The sequence below is a fragment of the Poecilia mexicana genome, unplaced genomic scaffold, assembly GCF_051168715.1.
Source record: "Poecilia mexicana isolate PSO_F unplaced genomic scaffold, ASM5116871v1 scaffold_9, whole genome shotgun sequence".
In the NCBI taxonomy this organism is placed as follows: domain Eukaryota; kingdom Metazoa; phylum Chordata; class Actinopteri; order Cyprinodontiformes; family Poeciliidae; genus Poecilia; species Poecilia mexicana.
The window spans coordinates 20,293,423-20,320,514 of record NW_028263378.1 but is presented as its reverse complement, the minus strand read 5'-3'; the positions used below and the strand labels follow the sequence as shown (position 1 = coordinate 20,320,514).

The 27,092-nt window shown below is 38.0% G+C and overlaps 1 protein-coding gene and 2 pseudogenes across 1 annotated transcript in view; 1 reads left to right on the top strand and 2 right to left on the bottom strand.

Moving 5' to 3' along the window:
- LOC106926926 (multiple C2 and transmembrane domain-containing protein 1-like) overlaps positions 1-27,092 on the top strand; it is a 148,093-nt gene that overhangs the window by 36,478 nt on the left and 84,523 nt on the right. Inside the window, exons 2-3 of the mRNA XM_088008955.1 lie at positions 9,200-9,320; positions 26,493-26,635. Coding sequence (XP_087865081.1) covers positions 9,200-9,320; positions 26,493-26,635 — 264 coding nt within the window. The remainder of the gene's footprint in view (positions 1-9,199; positions 9,321-26,492; positions 26,636-27,092) is intronic.
- LOC148157708 (uncharacterized) lies at positions 21,821-22,825 on the bottom strand (annotated as a pseudogene).
- Positions 23,167-24,485, bottom strand: LOC148157707 (uncharacterized; annotated as a pseudogene).

The window sequence follows — 27,092 nt, the reverse complement described above, 5'->3', positions numbered from 1 at the left end:
CTTCATTGCTTTCTACTTTATCCATGCTGGGCTGCCTCTCTAGACTTCTCATTTATGATCATGGGCCACTGATGTGCTACCATCTGTTCTGTGAAGTCATCTTTTACGATCAGAATTAATGGAACCGAAGAGAAATTTCTTTTTTCTCTCTGCATGTCCCAAAGTGTCTATTTTTGATAAAACGCTTTTACTTCTAATGTCAAGTTGGAATTGCAATTGTATGATGCAGTGTGTTGATTCAGTTGTGCTCATTCCAGCAGATATGAGCTTTACCTGTCATTCCACCTGCTACGTCAGAAGAATAATTACCTCAATCTGGGGCTGCAGTGGGAAGAAGGTTGCAATTTATACAGCAGGCTGCTCGGCTGTTATTAGGGAAAGAGCACACCAAAGAAACCTCATTATTTAGTTGAGTGGCTCTTGTCACATTACATAGGGTCAGCCTGCACATACTGAGAAGCAATCATACTCTTATAGCCGCGCATACTGAAGGTTCTCATCAGCATTAATAAATGGGCTGCACAGCAATTTTGAGATTATGTTTGATGCGACGTGATTTTAATGAACTGTGTCTTACTGAAGCATTTCCACCCTTTGAATGTCTTTACATTTTTGCCTTATAACCACAACACCACCGGAACTTTATAAAACTAATAGTGCGTGATTGTGAAGCTGAAGGTTACATGGTGGTGTAAACCGTTTTCAAATAAACTCTGGTACTCCTAAATAAAATACTGAAACACATACATAGAAATTTATTTTTGAGGGTAAAATGATCAAACTGCATACAGTTTGAGAGTTCAGAAAAATTTCAGAAAATACTGTTGACTGCAGATATTTAAATATCTGGGACAACATTACATTTTATTCCTCACTGTAAACAATACAGCCTTTTTTTTCTTCTTTACAAATGTAAGTAAGGTAAATTTTACTAAACCATGAATTCAAAATTGAGGCTTTTCTAAGTTTCTATTTCCATCCATCTTTGTCTATGTAACACTCTGACATTGACAGAAAGAATAAAAATATCTTTCTTTGATTTGTGTGGCATTTAGCAAACAGAAATGTCTGTGTTTCTACAGATTATGTTAACATCTGGTTTATCTTAGATAAAGTCCAGTGCAACCAGTTATGTAAATTTGCTTCTCACTTCAAAATTACGAACCACTTCATGTTAGTCTGTCACATAAAATCTTGATAAAATGCATTGATGTTTGACTTTGTAAAAACTTCAAGGTTCACAAATGCTTTTGCAAGGCATTGTATGATATTTGATTTCCAAATTGGGATTAAAATAATCTCCAGACAAGTTAAACAGTTTCCAGACAAGTAAGTTAGTTTTCTGACACAATAGAGTAAAAAGATGGATTGAATGCGACGGAGACGGACAGTACTGGATTCAGTTCACCTGTCATCTAAAAAAATGATGGATGAAAGTTACTAACACCTTTGCCGTCTTCAGGGTGACTCAGTCAGTAGCTGGTGATTTCAGGTGCAAAATCTGCAAATGTTTATTATCCTTTCTTAAAACCAGATAATAGGTGTCACATTTTGTTGATGCATGAGTTACTTTTTAAAATAACAAAGATAAGAATCTGTAAAAATGTACAATATTTTGTTGTTTAAACTGAATTTTTACTCTGTCTTACATAAAATATAAGAGGAGGATTTTAAGACATATATATACAGCTGGAAACAACCTCAGTCTTCTACAGTGTTTTCCTCCCCCGTATGTTCTAAATTTAGAGTGAGTACAAAAAAAAAAACCCAAATACATTTCTAGCAATGTATTAGGCCTCACTGGCAAACCTCAAGAGCCTTTCCTACAACATGAGGTTGTGATCGTAGCGTCTATGTACCATGCTGTTGCTCTATGGTTTGAACACTGAAGGAGGGACTCTGGGTCAGCACTCTTTTCATGACAGATTTAAACTCCATCAGAACGAATGAATTCTGATGCACTCAGAGTACATCGTTTCCTTTTATTTATTTGGGAACATTGGATCCGTGTGGTTCTGTGTTAGCTTAGTTATATTTTTGAAAGCTTAAATACTTGTCTTATGTACGTGTTTAAAATATGTGCATTATGACTTGCCGGGAGTCTTTTTGCTGCGAATGATAGTCCTGGCACAATGTTTCCATCTGAGCTCTGATCAAGGTATTCTGCAAACATTAATTAGAAGTTAGTTTCAGGATTGGACATCAATTGCAAGAAAGACTCGTAACAATGCAATCTAATTTTCTGCCAGACACATAACCCCAGGATGCCAACACCTCAACATCAGGACCATTAGCTCAGCAGCATGATTTAGATAACGGCCATCCATCACTCTGTCAGCAGATAAAACTACTAAAGTTTATCTGGCAACATTCTTGAAAGGGGCAGCAGAGCCCCTCTCTACTGCTCTAGTAGAGTGAAGTGAATAGAGCTTGTAGATGGGATTTGTTTGATCTGTGTTTCATTGATTCACTGTGTTTATGACAAACCCAGTTATAGCACTGCAAAACTCTTTCAGTATAGGTCATATGATATATATTTATATTGGTTGATCTCACCAAATTTAAAACATCATGAAAATCTCTATTTTAGAATTTCCATTCAAAGAGTTGAACTACATGATTCTATATTTATTACATACAGAGTTAGATTTCAGATGTTTACTTTCTGGTAAATTTAGTGACGCTGCAGCCAGTTTGTGAAAAAGAAGATGAGAGACATCAGATCCAACAAGGAAAATGTGCTTAAAATGGCCAACATGTAAAGCAATTTGGGCTTCCTAAATTCCTGAACACAGCCATAGGCTGATTACTGTCATGCAGTATTTTATACTAAAAGAGTACTGACCTAGTATTGAGTGCATGCAATGTGCAGTACAGTAAATTGAGTTAAGATATAAAGTTCTTTTTGTTTTAAGATTTTTAACAGTACTTTTTTCCTGAGAAAAAATGCCAAAGCACCATGTGCTGTGCTAAATAATAAATAAAGGCTGGATTTTCACATGGTAATTGATGGTGCTATGACAAAGGGGGGGGGGGGATATTTTCTGTTAATGACAAAGCAGAAATAGGTTCAGGATATTTTTAAAGGGACATTCAGAGCATGGAAATTACCTGCCATCACTGTGAGAAATGAGAATCTGGCTACATACTGTGCCCAGGGCTAACTACAGGCTACTCTTGCACAAAAGAAGTAATTGTTATGATATGCTGCCCAGAAAGAAATATAGGACTGATTAGTATTCCAAAGTAGACGTTTTTTCTCAAAAACTTATGTAAGTACTAAGGCAGATATTAAAAATGGTCAGCTCTTCACTTTTGAAAAGCTATACTCATAATGAACGCTGGCACTTCGGCATTAGGCAATGCCTGACCCTAAGTATGGTGATTTTAAAACAACATGCACAAAAAGACAATATCCATATGTAGACCTGTCACAATAAGCAGGAAACCAATTAATTGTATAATAAATTAAAAGAAACTCAATAATTTTAATTTGTTTGATTTATCCTTTTTTTTTTTTTTTTTTACCAAAAACTGAATGATAAAAGTCTTCAGTCTGGTGTTTTGGTCTCCTTTTTTGAAAGATAATTTTGTTTACAGAGACTTAATAATTTATTTAATTTGTTGTTTCTGTTGTTTTCTTTCATTATTTTGGATATCTCAAATGTCTTCTAGTGTCAGCATTTAAATGTTTATTAAAATCGAAAGTTTATTGACCTTTGAAAATGCATTCTTGCATTTTTATGCCATTATTACTATTATACTACTTGAAAATGCTCTTAAAACAACAATGTTATCGTTTATCACAATATGTTCTAGGACAATTTATCATCCGGCAAAATTTATTATTGTGACAGGCCTATCATATGTCTGTGTGTGTGTGTGTGTGTGTGTGTGTGTGTGTGTGTGTGTGTGTGTGTGTGTGTGTGTGTGTGTGTGTGTGTGTGTGTGTGTGTGTGTGTGTGTGTGTGTGTGTGTGAAATCATCATTTGTCCAGTGTTGGGGCTTTCTTACAGGCAACAGGTATTTCAGTCTGGATATGAACAGAGCACTGGCAACCTTTGTGAAATCATCAGAGGTGGTGTATGGCTGGCCTGGTTATTGCTACTCGGAGACCAGGGGGCATCCTTTTCAGCAGATAGTCCTTAGAAGAGAGAGACCAGTCTCTGTTCATACTCATTGTGAAAAAGAAACAGAGCAGGATAGGCGGTCAGATGTCAGACCACATCAAATGTGTTTTTCACATTGATCTTTCTCGTCTTCCTTCTTATAGGCTGACGAAAATGTCATGCAACCATTTCCAGTTTGTGATTACATCAGGGACTGAACGGTAAAAAAACAACAGGTGTACAGCCATAAGTTATTCTGTCTACGATCTTTTATTGATTTAATGCTAAAGTCCCTCTATACAACCATTATGGCTAAAGCTGTTAGTCAGATCATGCTGCAGTATTCTGCATGGAGACCTTTGGGATTTCAATTGTACATTAAAACCTTATTATGGTGCGAGAACATCAATAACGCTAAAACCGTTGGACTAATTTTTTTGAATGGCTTTTTAACAGGTCTCTGAGCTCAGTAAATGCTTACTACTGTAAAGTATGTCCACATAATCTACTAATAAACCTTTAGAAAGATCCCTTATCCAACTTAGACAGCATATATTACATGGTGTCTGGAGTATTTGTGTTTTCGGCAGTAGAACAGAGGCGCACATTCTTCTATTGACTACAGTAACACTGGAATACAGTGTTGCAACTTAGATTCAGTATAACATAATTTATAATGTCTGGAGAAACAACTTTTTGACTAAACAATGTGAATTTGAAGAACAAATGAACACATTTTTGATAAACTTCTCATCGTAGATGTTCAATGTTACTGCGCCCTCTACTGCGCATGCGCGACACTTTCAGGTCGTTGGCCCGTTCACACCGCAGAACGCATACAGGTCGCATTTACTGGCAGCATGAACGGCCCCAGCAAAAAAAATCGGAATTGACAAAAAAATCGGAATTGACAAAAAAATCGGAATTGGGTCACTTCAGGCTGCAGAGTAAACGCAGCCTTTGTCTTATCTGACCACTTCTTTCAGTAATGAGTAATCCAATGCATTGCTATTTCAAATCCAGTAATCAGAATAAAGTTACTTATCCAAATCACTGTGCGTCACTATTTTAGCCTAAAGTGTACACTCGGATGTAATTTAAAGCATGCTAAATTGTTTTGACATCTTTTATGCCTACTTTATCACAGTTTAAATTTTAAACCTCATGGGTTAGAAAACAATGATTCACATTTTTCCCACATCAAAACCAAACCAAATCAACCACATTGATTTATTTTGGATGATTCACCATCCAAACTAAATCAATCTTTTGAGAGCAGGATCAAAACAATATTACTGTTGTCCTCGAACATATCCAGTAAAAGTTACTTTGAGCCAACTCAACTCCAAAATAAAACAAAAGCACCAATTTGGCTTTTACATATAGGGAAACGGTTCATTAGCCAGCAAAAAAAAACAGGAAAAATGCAACCAAAAAAATCTGTATGACCAGTAATTTGAGCACACTGTGTGCCCACTGACAACTGACCAGAGTACAAAAATGTTCCTGGCTGAGCAGTAAATACCAGTCTAATAGGAGAGTCCACTTGTTTATGAGCCAGCTAAATACCAACACATCAGACTACTGTCCAAACAACAGGGGATAGAAAAGTCATTAAAACAGGTTCAGCATCTCATTCGAGATAAAAAATAAATACAATACATAAATGCATGAATATACTGGTATTTAAAGGAATATGAGACGTAACTATTTGAGATGACACAGCTGAAGAGACAGCAGTACAGAAATCACAATAAAAGCTCTTTTGCATGGAGCAAATTATTCACCTTTTGTCAGTGGCATTATTGATGACAATGTCCATTCTCTGTCTTTTTCAATAAGGTCCTTTTTTATGAAACTAGAGGTCTGGAATTTATTTACCAGTTCCTAACATACAACAATCCTGGTAAGTCTGTCAGCCTCAGGTGTGCAGAAGCCTGTCAAACTTTTTTCTCCCTTGGAAGACTACCAACCATGCTGCAGCCTTGCTGTCTTCTACATTCTGGTCAATTTGCTTAATTTGTTTCAAAGTTGCCATAGTGCTGGCAATGATTTGAATGATAGGCCGAACTGTGTGTTCGGCCTATCATCTGATAGGCCGAACACACAGTAATGTGTTTTGAAACATTCTGAAAAATGTGGCTTCCTGTGAATTAGATGCAGATGGGGAAAGGTTGCAATGAAAACCCATATTGATATTGGCTGTAATTATTTTAAAATCTCATGTGGCTTACATCTTCAGTTTTTGTATGTCAAAATATCATCTAATGCTGGGCCATGATTTACTGCACTATAGTAATCTAACTGTCACAACATGACACTAAGGACACAGTGTGTCATACCAATATGCAGTCAGCAGTTTCCACACACCATTTGGTCCCAAGATGTCATTTGAAGCTAATTTTACAAGTTTGGATGTTGGGAAGTCAAAAATACCAATGTACAAAGTGTTATTCATATAGACACTGATGAAAAATGAGTCAGCACTAGAGCAAATAACTGCAGGGAAAAAACCAGGCAGGAGAGGCCCAATTTCAAGATGTTAAATTGCAAAGTTAAATTTCTTTAAGTCATATTTGATACATACTGCATATTTATGACAACTGAAGGTGACATAATTACTTGATTGTGGTATAAAATGATAACCTGAACAATGTTGAACATCTGGACTCAATCTAGCCAACAACCAAAGGCTAATGGCTCAAGGCTAACAGCTAAGTTACATTTAGTGCTAAACCGTATTCATACTAACAGTTAAAAAGGACATTTTAAAAACTAAAGACATACAACAGCAGCCAAACAATGTCAGTGAAAACATTTGATTAGTAGAAAATTTATTAGCTATAATAAACTAAATAAAAAATCGTGCTATGTGAATTCAGGTTAGCTAAAATCACTCTTGTTACCTTCAAAATTTTGTAGCACTAAACTGGAAAAGTGTGAGAATTTTTGTTTAGTTTTGACTTAGTTTCTTTTGTGTTCCAGTTCTGTGACTCTGAATGTGGAGATGTTCGGTCCATCTCACTCTGTGGTCATTAGTACTGTAGGCTGAGGGCTGATCTAGGCCCAAGGGATTAAACAGAGATGGATTCTCTGTCCTGACTGTGTGCCAAAGGAAAAACCAAACAAAGAGACTGGTTCAAGAAATAGAATCTATTTGTTTGCACTCATGTTTTTGCTGCTACTAATTCTGTATATAAAAGCTTTTTCTTTTTTTTTTTTTCCTTTATCTGAGTTTTCGAGTTAGGTTTTGAAAAGATATCTGTCTGGTTCATCTGTTTGCATGCTTTATCTAATCCTGCACCTGTTTTTTACTCAAACAAGCTTTGCTGTAAGCAAATCCATTTCAAATCCTGTACACCTGTTATGCTTGTGCACTGCTATGTATGTTTAGAAAAAACAATACATGGAAATTATTATCATACTCTTAATCCTTATGTAGTTTAATATATTTTTTGTAAAGTTGTCATGTTCAGTAGGTCTCATCTTGTCACTGTTCGGCCAGCGTTATTTGGCTACATTTACAGTCTGAATGCCATGGTGTTGCTAGAACCCCGCATACACAGAGCCAGGTAGCTAAATGTCAGTGACTTATGTGCACAGTTGAAATGTGTGTGGAGGTTTTTCAAAGAAAACATTTTGATTTATCTGTCAATCAGCCATTGAATGAAACAGTACTTGCTTTTGTTAAATCTGCTAAATCGGTTTTTCATAACAAAAATGAAAAAAAAAAAGAAAGTCAAAGGCTACCTTATCAGGGTATGTAGTATACTGAAGTGTTATATTTGATTATGACTTTGTAAATCACACAAGAGTAGGTGATTTGCAAAAAATAAAATTTACTTTAACTTTTATTAAGGTTGTAACTTTTTTTTGTTATTTTTATCCATTATGTTTATTATTATTATGTTTATTTGAAATTCTGAATCTATGTGCAAAGACAACATTCTAGGCCTTGATGCATAACCTAAAGATGTTAAACGAGAATATTATCTGTAAGTCAGTCATATAGAATTAGAAAGTTTTTTTTTTTTTTGCAAAAATGACAGTGTTGTTATTTATACGCCTTGTGATTAATGTTTTGATATTTGGTCAACCTAAATATCAATTTATTTAAACTCCCCATATCTCTTATTTACAGTAAAAACTTTAATGAAGTTTCTCTGTTTTCTGGTGGTCCTCAAGCCTTTTATGTTGTTTTGTAGTTATTATTAGCCTCATGTCTGAGCACCACAGCTGGTGAAATATGACACCAGTGCTCACCAAAGGGCTGCCTGATGGGCAACAATGAGAAATAAACATGGTGGACTCAAATTTACAAGAGCTTGAATAAGATAGTATGTTATTGTGAAGCCCATAGAGTGGCTCAGTTCCTGTTGTGGCTTGCAAATGAGCGGCATAGAAACAGCCATCGGGGGGTTCATTGTCAAAGTGCAGCACTGACCTCAGGCCTTCAGCATGACATGCAAAAAAAATGGCAGTAGACAAGAGTCCCATGCTGCTAGCCTTTCACAATAACGTGCATGAACTCAGCAGTTCCCAGTAAATATCAGGGAGCACATAATATGTAATTTGCAAATATAATTTTTTTCAATGCATGGAGATACTTTGCACTTGCAGATTGTAGTGCTAATATGGAAAATGTTTTATTTGAAGCTTGAACACAGGGAGCGCGATCAACATGCCAAATGAGTTTCTCCTTGAATAATGCTCAACTGTACTACCTAAGTTGGCATTTTGTGTTATTTTGAGACAATTAAAAATATTTTCTTTTGTCTTCAAAGAACTTATTTGTTCTTTTTTTTTTTTTAGTTTTTTAAGAGCCATAATAAATGTAAACATTTGGATTACTAAAACAAGTGCCTGTATTCTAAAAACTGTTTGGTTAAAACCAGTTTAAAGTTGGTTTAAACTGGCCTCTGTGTAATGTTAATGGAATAAGTTCATTGAAAATGGCAACCCATGAAATTGACTAGCAAAGAAGTAATACTTGGGTGAAACTTAAGATATTTACTTTACTTTTATTTTTGCAATAGAAGTCCTAAAAAGCAGTGAAGTATTTGTATAACTTGGACTTCTTGTGTTTACAGGGGATCAACATTGTTGGACCTAGTAATGCAGAGTCTCAGCCTCATCTGCCTTGTCCAGCCATGTACCAATTGGATATTGTCTTGAAGAAAGGGAAAAATCTCGCCATTCGTGACCGAACAGGTAGGAGATCTGCTCAGTTTGTGAAGTGAGGTTAATTTAGAAGGACACTGTGAATATCTTTCCCAAATCTTGTCATCTGGCCAAAGGACAGTGACTCTGCCATTGTCTCTTGTCAGTGTTACAAACAGCAGAATGGCAATATCCCCACAAAATAAAGAAACACAGACAGTTTTATCTTAAAAAAAAAAGAAAGATAAGTTCGTATACTTTTTTTGTCCATTGTCAAAAAATCAAATACTCTATTTAATCTAAATGTAGTTAATAATTAAATAAATAAATACATTTATTTAAATATATTTATTTAATAATTAAAATTTATTACATAAATATGATAAATTATATTTATTTAAGCTGAAAACTGGTTTCAGAGAAATGAGACCGGGATCTCTCAGAAGATAATAAAACAATGTAAAACCTCCATTTCAAAATGGCACTCTTTAGTCACTTCCTGTATGTCAATTGCTTCCTATTAAGTTGGATTTCTTGTAGATCAATCCATTAAAACCCTAAGTTAAGCTTTAATTAAATTTAAATTTAAATCTAAAGCAAGAATAAATCAAAAGATAAATAACAAATTTGGATCCAAATTAACTGAGGTCAACTGAACTCTAACTAAACACAAACAAAACTGACCTACCAAACAAAGAACAAAGGCTGCTTAAATAGGGGTGGAGTAACCCAAATCTACCACAGGAGGGATGTCTGACCAAACAAAAGAACAAATAAATACAAAATTAACTAAAGCATTCTATAAACAAATAACTTTGACTTAGCACAAACAATAAGTGAATATTTTAAGTGACAAATTAAATAATAATCTTGGCATCTCCCCCTTCAGTCTCAGTAGTTTGTGGATGGTTTGCCCCAGGATCCTCCACCAGCTGGTTCCTATGAGCAGCACCTCAAAACACAAATATAAATAAACCATTCAGACAGACATTAACTAAAGTGTGCACCCATTAGAATATATGTCTAAATGAAATATCTTAAACTATACTAATAAAGAAATAAATACTAACACTATGTGGTGGTGGTAAGGGCATCCACCACACAAGGACTATGTTATATCTTACGGCAAATCAAAACAAAACCACAAGTTATAGCAAAAACATGTAAAGAAATTTTCCTTATTTAAATTAACATCTGCACTCAATGTACATTGTAACTAATGACAGTTTTATTAGCAGCTTCTGCAGTTACTATGACAACAGCAAATAAAAAAAAAGGCTGCTCTGCCCTCTCCTATACATTTTTCATCACTGCTTGTCCACCTAGATAATGAGCAGTGAGGTGCAGAGCTCACCTGTTCTGTCCTGAGTCCATCGAGACAGCTTATTATGGAGAAAAGAAACAGATAGACCCAGACCAATAGCAAAGACAGACCTTTAGCAGCTGTAAAAAAAGGAGAAGAAAATCCATCCGGTTACCCACGGGTCGAACAACAGCAATTAAAAGCAGTTTTGTAGTTGTTTCATCCAGCTCGCCCCCGTACGATTCGATTTCAAGATTACAGCCCTGCTCCTTCGCCTTAGTTTTCTGATTGCCTCCTTAGAAGTTGACCAACTTGACCAAAAGTGAGCTATCAGCTTCCCCTTGCTAACTAACACATATTAACTTGAGAGTCTACTTGTGCACCACACTTTTTGATTGTAATACAGTCAGGACATGAAGATTTTATTTTGCTGTGTCACAGCAAATCAAAGAGGTAAAATAGGAAGGTAGATTTTGAATACATTTACTGGTTTACTGGTTTAAGAAATTTCTTGTTTTTCTGGAACGAAAATTTTTTTTATTTAAATTAATTCCTTATAGGTAAAATTACTTGCGTACATCTGATGAACATAAGGAGAGGCAATCAGCTTTCAACATCAAGGCACATATCTGTAGCTTAGCCTTGTGATGGCTAAGCTACTGATACATTATCTGCCTGCCATGTTCTGTTTTCTACTGCTCAAGAAGTGAGCATAAGAAAATCCTTCATCCCCTCTTATTTATATCACTGTAACATGCATTTTTCAGTATCCCAGCAAGATCATAAGCCATTTGCCATCAGCTTTGTTGTTTTGCTCTTTGTCGTTTGCATTCCTAAATAACCAACATTTTAAACATTTTTCAAATGATTATGTATGACAAGAATGACAAGAAATAGATAAGAAAGATCAATCCAAAACTGTCTATCCTCGGGTTGTTTCCTGTCATTCTCTGCCTTTTTAAATTTACGTCTAGAGCTCATAAAATTGCCTTGAGTCATAAAACGGAGAAGATAAATTGTAGCAGGAGGAGCATTATAGTTGTAGCCTTTTATCTAGAGAAAAACATGAACAGCGAGTGAGTGACTCACATTTGTCGTGTCAGGCATCTTCTTTAAAATGTACCTTAGACCTTATCAGCAATATCCTCTCGTTTCCCCAGAGCCCTAACCCTGTCTTAGCTGTCATGCCCTGTATAAAAACAGATTACCCTCTGTGTGGCCCACGTTTTCAGTAAAACACCACATGACGAAGCTTATCACTAGTTTTTCGGTTTTCATTCTTGCTGTTCAATTGTGTATATGTGTGGGTGGCTGAGAATGTAAACCTGAGGTCCCCAACCACGTTTTCATAGAAGTCCTCCTGCTTGTACCTGTAAAAAAGGTGACAACCCAAAACACAATGTAAGTGGTTCCCATTTTTAAAAATTTGAGGTGCTTAATAATGAATCAGCTGGGGCTGGGGGAAGCACAGTCACTCAGGCACGTTATATGAAGTCAGACGTCTGGATACAATGCATAAATGCTCAAGATGGTAGTGTCTGCTCCTGTAAATGTTCTGCATCACTGCCTCTTTGCCATTTTTACTGATAGTTCTCTGTGTCTTGGAGACGGTACCAGTGAAAAATGTGGAATAAAATCCAAGCAATGGGGTTAAGTGGGTCTATATAAAGTGCCTTATAAAATGTTCAAACCCCTTTGGCCTTTCCATTTTGTCAAGTTTCAGCTACAAACTTATATTGATTTTTATTACAATCTTATGTGACAGTCCAACAGAAAAATGCACATGGTTTTCACATATTTTTACGTAGTAAATCTAATAAGTGTCCTGTGAATTTGTATCACGGTCTGTTAAGTTTTTGCATCGAAATAAAGTAAAAAGCATCTTGATAAAGAGTTAGGATGCATCTGTTTGCACTTTACTTTCAGAAAAGATAAAGCGGCTTTGCAAAGGTCAGAGTTTTTCAGTGAGCAAAGTGCTTCAAGAAACCTACCAGACAGGCCAGAGATCATGTTGTGGAGTAGTTTACAGAAGTATTATGTTATTGAAACAAACTCCCAAGCTGTGAATATCTAAGGAAGCACTGTGCAAGTCATCGTTAAACATCGCAAAGAGTGTGTTTAACTGTAATGTTAAGTAAAGATGGGCATTCATTGGAGCAGCCGCCATGAGATCTGTGGTAGTTCTGGAGAAGCTGAAGAGCTCAGCAGGGCAAACCTATTGACCAAACAACTTATGCTGAAGCACTCCTCAAATCTGATTTATATGCAAGAGTAACACTCGAAGCACACCCTTCCCTTTGTACAATATGGTGTTAGCAGCACCGTACTATGGGAATGCTTCTCCTGAACATGGACAGTAAAGCTTGTCGGCTAATGGAGTTTGATACAGTGTAAACTTTTTTTGAGAACCTGACAGAGAGTTTAAAAGACTTCATACTTTACGTACAGGGATACGTTAGCCTTTCAGTCACTGCCAGAGCTACAATGGAGCAGCTTACTCCTGTGTGAAAATGACATAGCTCAGGCCAAATGTGAATCACGTCTTGACTGAGCCTTGTCGTTGCATGTACTACTAGAATTTACATGCCACATTTGCATGCCAGGTTTTTTATGTTTTCTTCCGCCGTTGCTTACACATTATAGATAAGTGACCAAACTCTTTACACATCCCACATACTTTCCTCTCCTGATAGTGTTGTACAACTTCATTCTCTCTCCACAAAAATAAGAGGAATAGCAGATGCAAAACTTATCCTCAAAATAAGTTTTGAGTTGTGTGGAAAGCTATAATTAATTGGCTTCAATGAGCGATTTTTACAAGCTAAAATTAACAGTGTTAGACGGATGCATACGGATTCACACACACCGTTGTTCTGCTGGATTGCATCTGTAGGCAAAATGATTGTAAGTGCATGACTGACGCATCTCTGTGCTTTTCATTGTGCAGAGTTCTAGTTTATCTCATATCCCTTATTGAGTTCTTGTCTTTTTATTAACTGAATAAGCATTTATCCACTCAAAAGTGTGATGTATTTTTGTCTGAGCCAAGGCTTTTAAAAATAAGGTGTTCTGATTTTGTGACTGTGCAAATTCAATTTTTTTTTCAAACTTTGTGCTGTAAAAATTTCATGGACAAACTGGGATCCTTGATGCTCATTGTTGAAGACTGAATTGCTGCAGATTGGGTGTGCAAAATTGTATTTGCCTAAAATTACGGAAAGATCAGAGAACAAGCATCCCGTAGCTTTGGTTTTGGCATTAATCATCCTCTTTTGTACTTAACCTTGCGTGTATTTTTTTTTATTGATACATGCTTTGAATTATCTTAATTTTTCTTTATGTTCTGTTGAGCTGCAGAAAGCTGGATCTAATATGTGATTGCATCTTCCAACTTTGGTTTTAATCACAATCCTGTTATATTGTGTTAAAGATTCATTTTGGGGGAAATTAGATTATCTTCATCATGAAGTCTGTTTGTAATTACTCTATCTCTGAAGCAGGTGTTCAGGTAAGATGCCAGCATTTTGCGGTAGAGTGCTTTGGTCCTCACTGCCTTACACAAAACATCGTTTATAGCAGACTGCATTCTGGGTAATGGGAAACCCTAGAGCTAGAGCCATTCATCAGTCCTGACACTACATGAAGCGCTGGAGCTTTCTCTCTCTCTCATTTTCTCTTTCTCACACACACATTCACACGTACACACACATGTGAATCTGTCCTTAAGTGCAACTCAAGCATGACTGAAGGTTTTATGGGGATCTTTACTGCTTTTTCTCACCTCTGCTGCTCTCTTCTCTGACAAGTGCCAGTGAGCCTTGTCCAAGTCGTGGTTCTTAATAAGATATTTTGACAGGTAATGTTTTGGTGTAGGTCCTTCTACAGTTGTTCCTGAACAGCTAGTGCAAGGTAAATAAGTTTACTTAAGGTCAGAGGTGATCTAAATGTTTTTTTATATGTTATAGCCACCTGTAGTCCACTCTTTTGAGTAATAGAATTAAAATTATTGCATGAGATAAAATCTAAAATCTCACACAGCTAATTTTATATATTCACTGTGAAACAGACACATCTTGCCGTTTCTTCATTTTTAAGTTTAATCAAGTTTGTTTTATTTTGAAATGATTTCTAATGATGCCAATGTAACATGTCTGCAGCTTTCAGGCCTCCGATGCAAAAGAGGGTCAAGTTTTTCATATAATCTTTATGGTTTTACCTTTGACCACACTATGCATTTTATTTCTTTATGGAGACACTGTTTATGTTTTAGCAGTTTTTTAAATTCAGGATTTAAAAACATGAACTCTACTGAAACCACTGTGCTTGGGGTGGTCGGTGACATTCTCAAGTTTACATAATGTGGATTTACAGTCCTAGTTCTGGTGGGTCCTACTACCTCTGCTGCTGGGCATCGTCTTCCTGAATGTTTTTCTGTGGAACGTAACCGACTGGAAACCTTTCATTACCTAGGCTGTTTTTCTGTGTGCGTTTTGACTCTGGGTCGGAAACCTGGGTTGTTTACCTGGATTATGTCCCCTGACGCAGAGAAGGTTTGCCTTCAGCAGAACTGCTGTTACGACCTGGGAACACAAATCTTTACTCACAGCCACAGAGTTGCTATTAAAACAGTGCAATCAGAATAATAAAGCACAAATATTACATTGTAGAGGTTTAATATTACAATAAAAAATATTAACAATGTAAGTGTAGGAGAAAAAATACTATTTCATGGGCCTGTACATAAAGCTTACTTATTTATTATATTTAATTCCAAATGTTGGTTATGTTTATATAATATCCATATTCCCTTTCAAAACACAATAAGGTAACATTTTATCAACAGGTATTTTTAGATCATTTTAGAATTAAATGAAATTACCTGCTAATACATTATTAATAAATAATTTAGACATTTTTTTCTGCCCTTTGCTCACAAAGAACTATTGCTCATTAATAGGGAATGAATAGTGCAGATTGATGATGAAAATAGGGAAGTTAAATATTTAACTGTTTCACTCATTAGTGTGATAAAGGAACACTGACATGAGATCATGTTTCACCCTGCAGTCACAAATTAGCATATTCTATAAGTCTGTTAGGTTTAGCCAAGACTATGTTAGAACAATTTCTTTTAAATTGTTGCACAGCTTTACCTGCTGCAGGGGATGCCTCTTCTCAAAAACAATGTTGTCAAAGTGTTGAGGTCAATTTGTTTGATGATTGGAAGCATCTAACTATGACAAAAATGCAAAAAATACAAGAACTCTGTAAGGGGGAAAGTACACTGCAAGCCTCTGTATGTACAGGGGAACATATCACACAAACAGTTATCATGTCTGTGTGATTTAGCTGCATTTCCACATTTCACTTGGCAATATAACATATGCCCAGTACATCAAACAGTCACAACAGTGGAATACAAACTATGTCTTTAATTCACAGGTTATCAAATAGTAATTACTATGCAAACACAACTGAAACTACAATTAGACTTTTTTTCCCCAGGCCAACTTAGAAAAAACTATATTTTTGAATTTTCAGAACGTCTTTTATTCTGCAAAAAAATAAAAAATACAACAAAAAAATTTACAACTTTCAACATCAACATGGCAAAAATAAAAATAATGTATCTCACAGACTGCTACATTCATATTATAATCGGGCAATTACACCTTTACATGTTTTTTTATTAATGAAGAGGACAATACATGCAAGATTGTTTTTTGGGTTTTGGGATTTAGCTGTAGTTTTAGCCACTTTTGCCCTTAGTGCGCTTATTTTTGCTAATCATTGCAAGTTTATTCCTTGATTAAAACATAATTAATCATTAATGCCTTGTGAAATTTCAATGAGAACTCTATTTGACAACTTTCCAGCAAAGCCAAGCTAAAAGCCTGTGGTAGAATCTGAACCCTTCAACTAATGTGAAACATTCATTGTAAGCATGAGTTGAAACTTGAAAGTCTAATGCCTTCATTTAAATGCTGTGGCAGTTCTGGGAATGAGCAAAAACCCAGGTTAATTATGCAAGAATACATAACAACACTTCAGACAGAGCTAGCAATAACAGAGCTTTTATCTGTTCTCCCACATTTCTGAAGGGAGATGACGAACCAGTTGAGTTGTCTTACAAGGGGCTTTGAGAGGAAAAGGGAAATATTTTAGCTAGTAAATGTTGCAGCAGCTGATTTCACTGCCAAATGCATAAAACAAGATGCTGACACTAGTAGTTTCAACTAAAGAGAGCAGAAATGGAATTTGAAATGTTTAGTTTTAACCATTAGTAACAGCCATACCCCATTCATGCTTAGAAATAAAAAAGTAGGGTAGGATTTTATATTTAGTAGGACCTTACTAATACTGGGTAGCACCCCATTTTGTCTCAATTCTTTGTTGAATTGATTTAAGATGCTGTTGGAAATATTTTATAGTCATCCAGTTCATATTGACTTGATAGCATCGCACAGTTGCTGCAGACTTGCTGGCTGCACATCCATGTTGTAAATCTGCCAATCTGTTTGAAATGCTTTTGTCTCATGATGGTTTCATGTTTTAAGTAGAGATGTGCCGATCGATCGGCCACCGATCATAATCGGCCGATTTCCGTGAAAAAGTGTATGATCGTGATCGCCGATCACCAAAACCGATAACATTGATTTCATTTCGCAGCCTGCGTGTGCAGTTTCCTTCACACTGCGCAAGCGCGCGGCAGCAAATCCTGTCACGTGGAACTATAACGCTCTGAGAGTGAATGGGGACGTTTGCGTGTTGCGGCGGAAAAGCACTCAAAATGCATCAACACAACGAATCTAATATGGCATTTAAAAATAAGGGGAGCATTTAAAAAATAAGCACTTGACGGAGTTTGGCTACATCGAGGCTCAGAGCAGGAAAAGGGACATCCGGAGCGGCCAGGTAGCAGGTAACGCTATCTAGCCGGATTAGCAGGTAAAGCTATCTGGCTGGATTAGCATCACGGTCAGAAAGCTAAACAAATAACCCGAAAATAATTTAAGTCCGAGCTGGCGGTGTAAGGTTCTCGCTCTACTGATAGTAATATTACATAGACGTAGCGCCGCTCAGCCTCCACCAGACAGTGAACTCTCACACCGAACGTCTGCTTAAAGCTGCAACGTGTAACTTAAAAAAAGATTTTAGATTAAAATATGTCTATTATGTCTAAATTAGGTGGATTTATTGCCAGATAATTTTTCCATTTTGCCAGATAACAGCACCATTTATACCTAAAGCCAAAAATTAACAGCCATTCCAGGCTGTTGGTGATCGGCAGAGATTGGCCTCATGGATGATCAGTATCGGAATCGGCAGCAAAAAGAAAAGAAAAAACTGATCGGAGCATCACTTGTTTTAAGGGAAGAATATTTATCCAAACCTCCCAGACCCCAAACTTCTAAACTGGTTGGTGGGGCCCAGCCGTCAAAAATAGAAGAAATTTGTAATACTTAAATAATTTTTTATGTCACAGTATATTTGTCTTAAGGTTATAATAAGGAGCGATTTATAGCACAATGAAGTGCTATAAAAGCACTTGATTATGCTTGTATAGCACAATTAAGTATCTATGTAACCTTAGTTGTTATAAAAATGCCTTAAAATTAAGTTGTCTTTTAAGTATTTGTGTCTGGGTATTTTCTTAAGGGTTTTCATTTAGACCCATTTTATTGAAGAATGACTAGTAAACAAAAGAAGTGACTTAAGTCAGTGTTAGCTCAGGAACATTCAATTACTAGTCAGTCTCTTAATTACTCAATCAGAGGATCTTTCAATATGTATTACTCATGTCTTTGCTATATTTGTGATGTCTTTACATTGTCAAAATATATGAGCACATCAGTGGTGGAGTGCTTGGTTTTGTTACAGCTACATAACGATATTAGTTATCCAAACAAACCCTATAGGTAACACTGTCATGTGGACAAGATCGTAACTTAATGGTCTCATAATGAAACCAGAAGTGAGTGAACCATGTCATTACATTTGAGTATTCGCTCTGGGCTATTTGCTCATGCTAAATTTTAAGACTGCACACTTATGTCTGTAAAACCATCACACTGCATTATTTAGGCGGGGATACTTTTGTAAAAGAAAGTTACAGAAGTATGGGAGATTACTTTTTTTTTCTTGCATTTTTCTTATTGAAGCAAACTTGATCTTTGTCTCTGACAAATTTTCAATTTCAAATCCAAACAGAACAAAAACAAAGTGTTTTTGTTCTGTTTGTGTAAATGGGGACCCTTGTTCGAGCTTTTACCAGCACCGTTTTGTCATCCTCGGGGCTCAGGTGTCTGAAACGGCAGTCGGGTTTACCAGCAAATAGACACAGAGAGCAGATTTTATGGTCGTTGCCCATTAAGTGTTCAGAAAAGATAAATGTGGATTGATTATGTTCTCTGCTGCTGTTGCGAAGACAGAAAGCCACTCACAAAAAGAGGTCTACCAGTTGCTTTCAGATGTGTGCTGTACCACACCCAAGGCAAAATTACCTGCTGTGTCCTCTGCTGTGTGCTCTCATAAGCAGATTTATTTTTATTCCTAGCTACTGTCACACTGGTTTGCACTCGGTTTCAATAGGAGTCATGCAAACATGAATGATGATGATGATGATGATGATGATGTAAAACTATCCTGGATCCGGGATTCTAGGCAAAATCATTAGATTGAAGTTTAAATCATGCCAGAAAAGCACAATTTGTGTTTAACAAATGGACAGCTGAAGTTAAAATTATTTGGAAGAGTAGTTAAACACTTAGTGGGAATTTGTTGTTCTTTCAATTGAACCATTCAAGGTGTCTTTGGGTTGAATTAAGTGACGAGGTGCAAAGAAAAATGAGAATGGCAACAACTTACCAACTAATTTTTCAGTGCATCTCTAGAAAACATGTCTGGATACATAGATTTAAAGCAAAGTTGTTGTTTTTTTACCTTTAATGTACATACTATCGTCAATATCCTTTTCTGGGATGATAGGTTGGGCTTCTAGTGGAAGTAGCTTCAAGAAACTGAATTTCTGAATATCTCTACAGATTTATTTTAAGTAGGTTCTAAAACATTCAGGATATTTGTAACCTTGCATTAATCAAACTAAAATTCTACATCAGTATTAAATCATCTTAAATAAACTTAAACCTTTTTCATTTTTTATTAAATCACAGTTATGAAATCTAATCGGATCTCTAACTCATGACTGAAAACCATTTCCTCTAACCTCTATATGTACAACAATTACCCCTGCAAGTTTACTGGGTGAGTGACATATGTGCTTTTTGTACCCAGTCTTGCCTCAAGCAGAACTTCTATTTCATGCTCTCATGACTCCACAGTGAACAAAAGCCCATGGCGTTATAATCCATGAAACACTTAAGTCAATCATTGTTCATTTCTGTAGAGCTTATTGAGCTTACAATGTCTGTCTTATTGATCCAGCAGCCCCTCAGGTGGTAAGACATTCACCCATTTCTTAAGAAAATGAGTGAAGAATTCATTTGAGTTTCCCCAATGGTGTGAATGCCTGAAACTTTGAAAAATAATCTGACATAAGTGGATAGCTGTGGTTGTTTTCCAGGTTTGTGCTTCCTTTTCCTCTTCTTCTCCTTGCTGGACCCACTCTTGCTCGTTTTCAGACATCACCCTCCTACACCGGCAGCCTTTTCCATTTCATACTTTTCAGCCTATGTGCGTTATGGCCCCATAAAGCTGGCACTGTGGGATGCAGAGCCTCTGAGTCAGTGATGTGTGTCTGAGGCACAAAAAGACAGCAATATGTAGGAAAAGACTTCTTTTTGGCAACATTGGCATCTGTAGTTTGGGACTATTTTTCTTTAGTTTAAAGAGGATCAATTGTACCTTTGTGTTTTAAATACTTTCCATGCTTGTATTTACAAAGTTCTCTTGCCTTTTTCTAAAAGAAGCAGCACAATCCCAGAAACTTTCAGCTCTGCTTCTTTTCTACTTCTTTTTTTTTAACATTTCTTCTGTCCTGCTTTTGCTGTTGTTCAGAGATATGTAAAAGGTAACTGTGTATGAAGGGAAAAATATGTGTGACTGTAGTATCTTTAGTTAGAGCACACATGTGCATATGTGTGAGAGGTTTTCTAAATGTGAGGAAATGGCCATGTTTTCCCAGCAGGCCCCCTATAAGCACATATGCTGCTCTCACATCAACGCTTTGCTGGCAGCAGATCGTCGGCAGTTTTTATTTAAACAAAGCAGACCTCATGCTTTGTTTTGTGTTGGTTTTTTTTTATGGCTATTAAATATCTTTGCATGTTGAGAGTTATTTGGCACTATAAATATGTCAGTTGTTGACATCAATTTTCTTTTACTTTTACTGACTGCAATAAGCACATAAAACTAATTATGTGGGAGTAAGAAATTTCCTAATTAATGATCATGCAAGATACTCATTATCAGATGACACATGAGAACAGAGATTCTGGTGCTTAGAAAAAAATGTGCTCTTATTCTTGCAAAAAATATTATATAAAACCACATTATAATACACAATAGTTTGTGTTTGAGCTCTGATAAAATGTGAAAAGTGCCAGTTATGTCAAATACTGGAGATGTTGTGAGCTTGACAAAAGACTTGGGAGGATCCATCGATCCATTTTCTTACACCATTGTCCATAGTGGGGTCAGGAGAGGTGCTGGTGCCTATCTCTAGCAAGAGGCGAGGTACACCCTGGACAGCTCGCCAGCAACACGGAGACAGACAGGACAAAACAACCATGCATGCACACATTCATACCTAAGGATGGGTTTTCAGAAATCAGTTAACCTAGCAGTCATGCTTTTGGACTTTGGGAGGAAGCCGGAGAACCCAGAGAGAACCTACGCATGCATTGGGAGAACATGTAAACTCCCTGCAGAAAGACCCGAGGCTGGTAATTGAAGCCAGGACCTTCTTCTTGCAAGGCAACAAGAAGGTACTGTTGCCAGTGCACCACTTGGTAGCAGTGGTGCACTGCTACCAAGTGCACCACTGTGCAGGACCTGGGCTGATGAGGAGATGTGAGTGGAGGGAGTGGAAGCAGACTGTGAAGGGATAGAGAAAGTGGCAAAGGAAAGGGGGGCAGATTACACAAAGGGAAACAACCAAAATACAAACACAAAGGAGTAAGGAGACTACAGGAACCTAATTAAACTAGAACAAAGGAAAATTACTAGAAACAAGAAATAAACATAATTAGAATCACCATGAAGAACAAATGTGGAAAACAAGGCAGAATTAAATGGAAACGACTAAGGAACACCAAAAGCCAAAAGAATCTGAGGAAGATTCTGGCGGAACAGCAGCCTTGGAGGACCTTGGCAGCGGAGCACGTACCTTGGTGGACATTAGCGGCAGAGCTGGAACCTTGGGGATGCTGGGGATGTGTCCGTCCTGACCATCCTCCTGAGCCTTGTCGCAGGTCCTGTCGACCTCCCAGTTGTCCTCCTGAGCCTGGCTGGGAGGTCGATGGGACCTGCGACACTGACAGTGAGTGGAGCAAGTACCTGCCAGCGGCAGAGCAGGAACCAGGAGGCCGATGGGAACCACGACGAGGCTCCGGAGGCCGACGGGACATGCAACGAAACCCTGGAGGTCGGCTGAGAGACCTATAGGACTTGACACAAAGCCCTGGAGATCAGCCGGGAGACCAACGGGATTCGACATGAAGCCCTGGAGGTCAGCCGGAGACCAACGGGATTCGCCACAAAACCCTTGAGGTCAGCCGGGAGACCAACGGGACTCGCCTCAAAGCCCTGGAGGTCGGGCAGGAGACCGACAGGACTCGCTACGAAGCCCTGGAGGTCAGCCGGAGACCAACAGGACTTGCTATGAAGCCCTGGAAGCAGGCCGGGAAACCGACAGGACCCACAACGAAGCCCTGGAGGTCGGCCGAGAGACCAAAATGACTCGCCACAAAGTCCTGGAAGTCAGCTCAGAGACCAGCGGGACTTGCTATGAAGCCCTGGAAGCAGGCCGGGAAACCGACAGGACCTGCAACGAAGCCCTGGAGGTCAGCCCGGAGACCAGCTGGACTTGCTATGAAGTCCTGGAGGCAGTCCGGGAAACTGACAGGACCCGCAATGACCCTCTCGTTCACCAGGGTAAACCCCAATGTCCAGGCGCCGAGATGGGGGACAACAAGTGTGCCCACTCCTGTCTGGCGCCTCTCACCATGGGCAATTCCAGAGTAGAAGTATGTCCAGCCCCTCTCAAGGAGACTGGTTCCAGAACCAGAGCCATGTGTCGAGGTGAGACCGACTATTTCTAGCCGGTGGAGGCCTAACTAAAAAACAAAACTAGAGTTTATAATATAAATAAGTGTCTGATGACCTGGCGACAAAGGAGATTAGAGTCTGATTGTCTGTTTATGAAGGAGACCTGAATTTGATGGCATCAAGTTCCCATAGCACCGCAGTCCTGCGGGCCTCAAGCTCTCCTGCCAACGTCTTTCAAGTGATTAGCTCTTCCGCCATCAGCCCCCAAGTGTCAAGCTCCTCTGACACCGCAGTCCTGTTGTCCTCAAGCTTTTCTGCCACCGACAATCAAGTATGAAGCCTGGAGCCCTCAAGACACTTCTTCATTTAGAAGTGCCATGCTTGAAACCAGTAGCTCAGATTGTCGGTTTCGTACATTTTCAGAAGCGTATCGGTGAAGCCTCGGACCACATGTCTGAATATAGATGGCTGCTCCTGTGGCTATTCTAAAACCATCTGGCTATCTTTGTGGGTTTCCTCTTCAGATGGCTTGCTGGTTCTGCTGCTCCTCTCTGTCCCTCAGCCTTTGGTTCAGCTGTTCCACTTCAAGATGCAGGTTGGTATTTATACGCTCCAAGGTGGTGCTTTGCTGCTCACAGGCAAGGCTTCTCTGCTGCAGGAAGATGCGATTCACCTTCAGGGTGGCGTTTTCCTCCTCCAAGATGTTGTTTTCCTGGCTGAGGATGTTGTTTTCCTCCAGAAGTTCATTGTAATCTTCCTCCAGTTTGGTGTTCATCTCCTCCAAGGCATTGTTGTCCTGCTCCAGGGTGTCGGTTTTCTGCTCCAAGGTGATGCTTCTCTGCTCCAAAGCAGTGCTTCTCTGCTCCAAGGCGGTGCTTTTCTGCTCCAAGATGGTGCTTATTTTCTCTAAGACAGTGCTTTTCTGCTCCAGGGCGGTGCTTTTCAGCTTCAGGGCGGTGTTTTCCTGCTCCAGGGTGTTGTTCTCCTGTTCCAAGACGGTTTTCTCCTGCTCCAGGGCAGCGTTTATTAGCTCCAAGGTGGTGTTGTCCTCCTTTAAAGTTCTGTTTATTTCGAACAGTTTTTTTAATTCCTTGTCTTTTTCCCGAAGCAGCTCGTCTTTTTTATGTGCTGCTTGTTCTATGTTCGTAACTTGAATCTTCAGCTCCTCAGTGGCTTTAATCAGAGTCTGTTTCTCAATAGGCATCATGCTGACTTCTTTCAAGATGCCTTCAAGCTTCTCTGTCTCTCTAGCTAAGGTCCGTTGGGTTTTCTCGTTTTGGGAATCAGAAGACGATGCCTTACTGCTCTCACTCATTCTTGATCCTTTTTGTCTGGATAAATCCAAAATCTGCTCAATGTAGGAGACAATCCTTGTACTCTCCGATTTCTGCAATGGTTATGACCGTGCAGCTTTGTGATGTCACTCTTGTGGAGCAAGAGTGACATCACTTCACGTGATGTCACAAATTGATGTCACTACCTCAGCAGGACAACTAGAAAACTGCTTAAGTTTGAATAAAAACAAACTTTACGGCTGAATGCAGCTCTGCTTAGCTGATAGCCATTGGAGACAGTTCAACTGGTAATATATCACCAACGCTGAAATCTGCACTTGGGAGACAGCGGCTCTTGAGGACAATGGACTGGACAGCAGGGTGCGAGGACCAACTTTCAAAAGGAAACATTGTGCCCGAAAACAGAAGAAGGGAAAACGGGTGGGCGTGTTGACCTAGCTGATGCCTAGAAAGCCACCAATTCTGACTCTCTTTCTGGCCAATGTCCGCTCACTGGGTAAGAAAGTGGATTTGTTAGATCTAAGGTTAAGAGTTTCTGCAGAGATGAAGAACTGTGCCGTTCTTTGCCTCACGGAAATCTGGCTTAACAACAACATGCCAGACTTAGCCTTCCAGATCAACGGTCTTCAGTTATTCCAAGCAGACCGCGACCAATGGTCAGGAAAAACACTGGGAGGAGGACAATGTATGTAAGTGAATGAAGGTTGGTGTACGAACTGTGGCCTGGTTGCAAGCTGTCAGCCATACTATCTGCCTCGGGAGTTTACTGCCACCATGTAAACCATTGTTTACATTCTGCCGGGTGCTAACGGCAACGAAGCATCAAGGAGCTGTACAGTATAGATGAAGGCCTTATGGAGCCACTGACTTATTTTGGATTAAACAGTACTGCAAATAATTGATATTCATTTTAATTGTACTTTTTGATTAGTTGTTTTTAAGACTTGTTGTGGATTTAAATAGCATTTCACTGATGCTGTTTTCCCATAACATATAATTACCCAGTAATATTTGTACTTTTTCTGTCTACTTAGCTTCTTTAATTCAAAAACACGGTGGACCGCCGGTGGACCACCTCGGCGCCCCAACCACTGGGCTTAGCGAGTTTTCTGGGGGAAACCCTGAATGCTTTGGCAACACTTTTAAAATTTCACTTTAAGTGGCTATTGCAGATTTGCCTTCAGATTTGTGTAAACGGCAACACTCCTCTGGGTCTCCTTCAGCAAACTGAAATGACAGAAAGCTTTAAAGGAACAAGGAGAGATATCACATCCTTGCAAGCTGTAAACTTTCAATAGATGCTGTGTGAGCAGAATAGAAAATAGAGTAAGCTGTGAGCATTTAACAGACCTCATTTGATGCATCGATATACGCTTCAAACTTATTTTATTCGGTTAAACCGTTTTGTTTTTTCTTTTATGAAGATGTTCGTATGTGCAAGTAAAATTAAGGTGGGCTGTTATGAAAAAGCTTGGGATTAATCACGTACACCTTATATTGTTCTATGAATAAGTTTTTATATATATATATATATATATATATATATATATATATATATATATATATATATATAAGTGCAGACTGCCAAACTCATAAATCTCAATGTTTTTTGCACAAACTCAGTTCTAAATACAAAGATGTTCATTATGAATCTTCACCATCTTCGTGTTTAGATAATTTTATTCAAATGCAGAAACCATTTCAACTATTTACCCCAAACATCTTTCTCACTTTCTCACTGAGAGAAACCAAATTATTGCTGTTTGTCAGTAAATCCAGATAGATTTATTTTGTCATCTTAGAAAGTAATTGCCTCTTCCTAACTGTACTGTGTTCATCATGTGTACTGTTGGGTAAGACTGAGCTCCACACATCACAGACTTTAAGACAATCCTACCATCTAGTGGCCAAAAAGAGACACTATCTTCTTACAGAATCAAATCTTGATATAACTCATATGAGTAAAACAAAACATAAAGGACATGGCATGCCAAAATGTTGGTGTATATTTACAATAAACGGCAATAAACATATCTAAATAATAATAATGATCATACCTATATAACAAGAATAATACAACTGTGATACATTAATGAGAATATTTTAATTCTTAGAGCACTTTGCAAACTATCAATTGTAAAAACCCTAATTGATAAGGTGTGTTTTGATAATTGATTTAAATGCAAGTGGTTCTGGAGAGCCTCTAATGTAAAGTGGGGCTTATGGACTTGGTGGATGTAGACTTGGATGATATAAAAATCTATGGTGGCAAATGATGTGGACAGTGGAGATAATGTAGAGGATAAAAAAGGAAAGGACTAAGCATTCACGCTTGGGGTTTGGTTGACATTTCTCTAATAGTTTTCTTTCTTTCCTGTTTGCTTCTTTCATCACCAGGCACCAGCGACCCATATGTGAAGTTTAAAATCGGAGGGAAGGAAGTGTTCAGAAGCAAGACGATCCACAAAAATTTAAACCCAGTGTGGGATGAGAGAGTTATCCTTTTGGTGGAAACTCTCAGGGACCCTCTATATGTCAAGGCAAGTCTGTTTTTGAATTTCAGATGTCATTGTGCCCAATGACACAATGACATCTGTGTAAGTAGTTGTTGCGTACTACTTACACAACTATTAGTAAATAGTAACGGTTGTTTGTGCAAGTAAAAGACTGCCTATCTCTTTTACTTTGTGACAGCCCTCTTTCAGAAGTGCTGCAACTCTTTGAATAAATTCCTGTTCTTATTTTTTTAATTATTATTATTTAAATTTGAAGACGCTTACAAATTCAAATGACATCAAACACGTCACACTTCTGGCTTTATTAGCGTGATTTGTGGGAAAACATTTGATTTAATTTTGAGGTGATGAACTTAGTCAACTTTTTGTTAACTCTAGGTTTGGAGCTGCAACCCTTTTAATACTACAAGACATCATTGTTTGATGTTTTTACACATCAGCAGCAGAATCTCCACAGTTTCTGTTGTTTACAACATGGTTT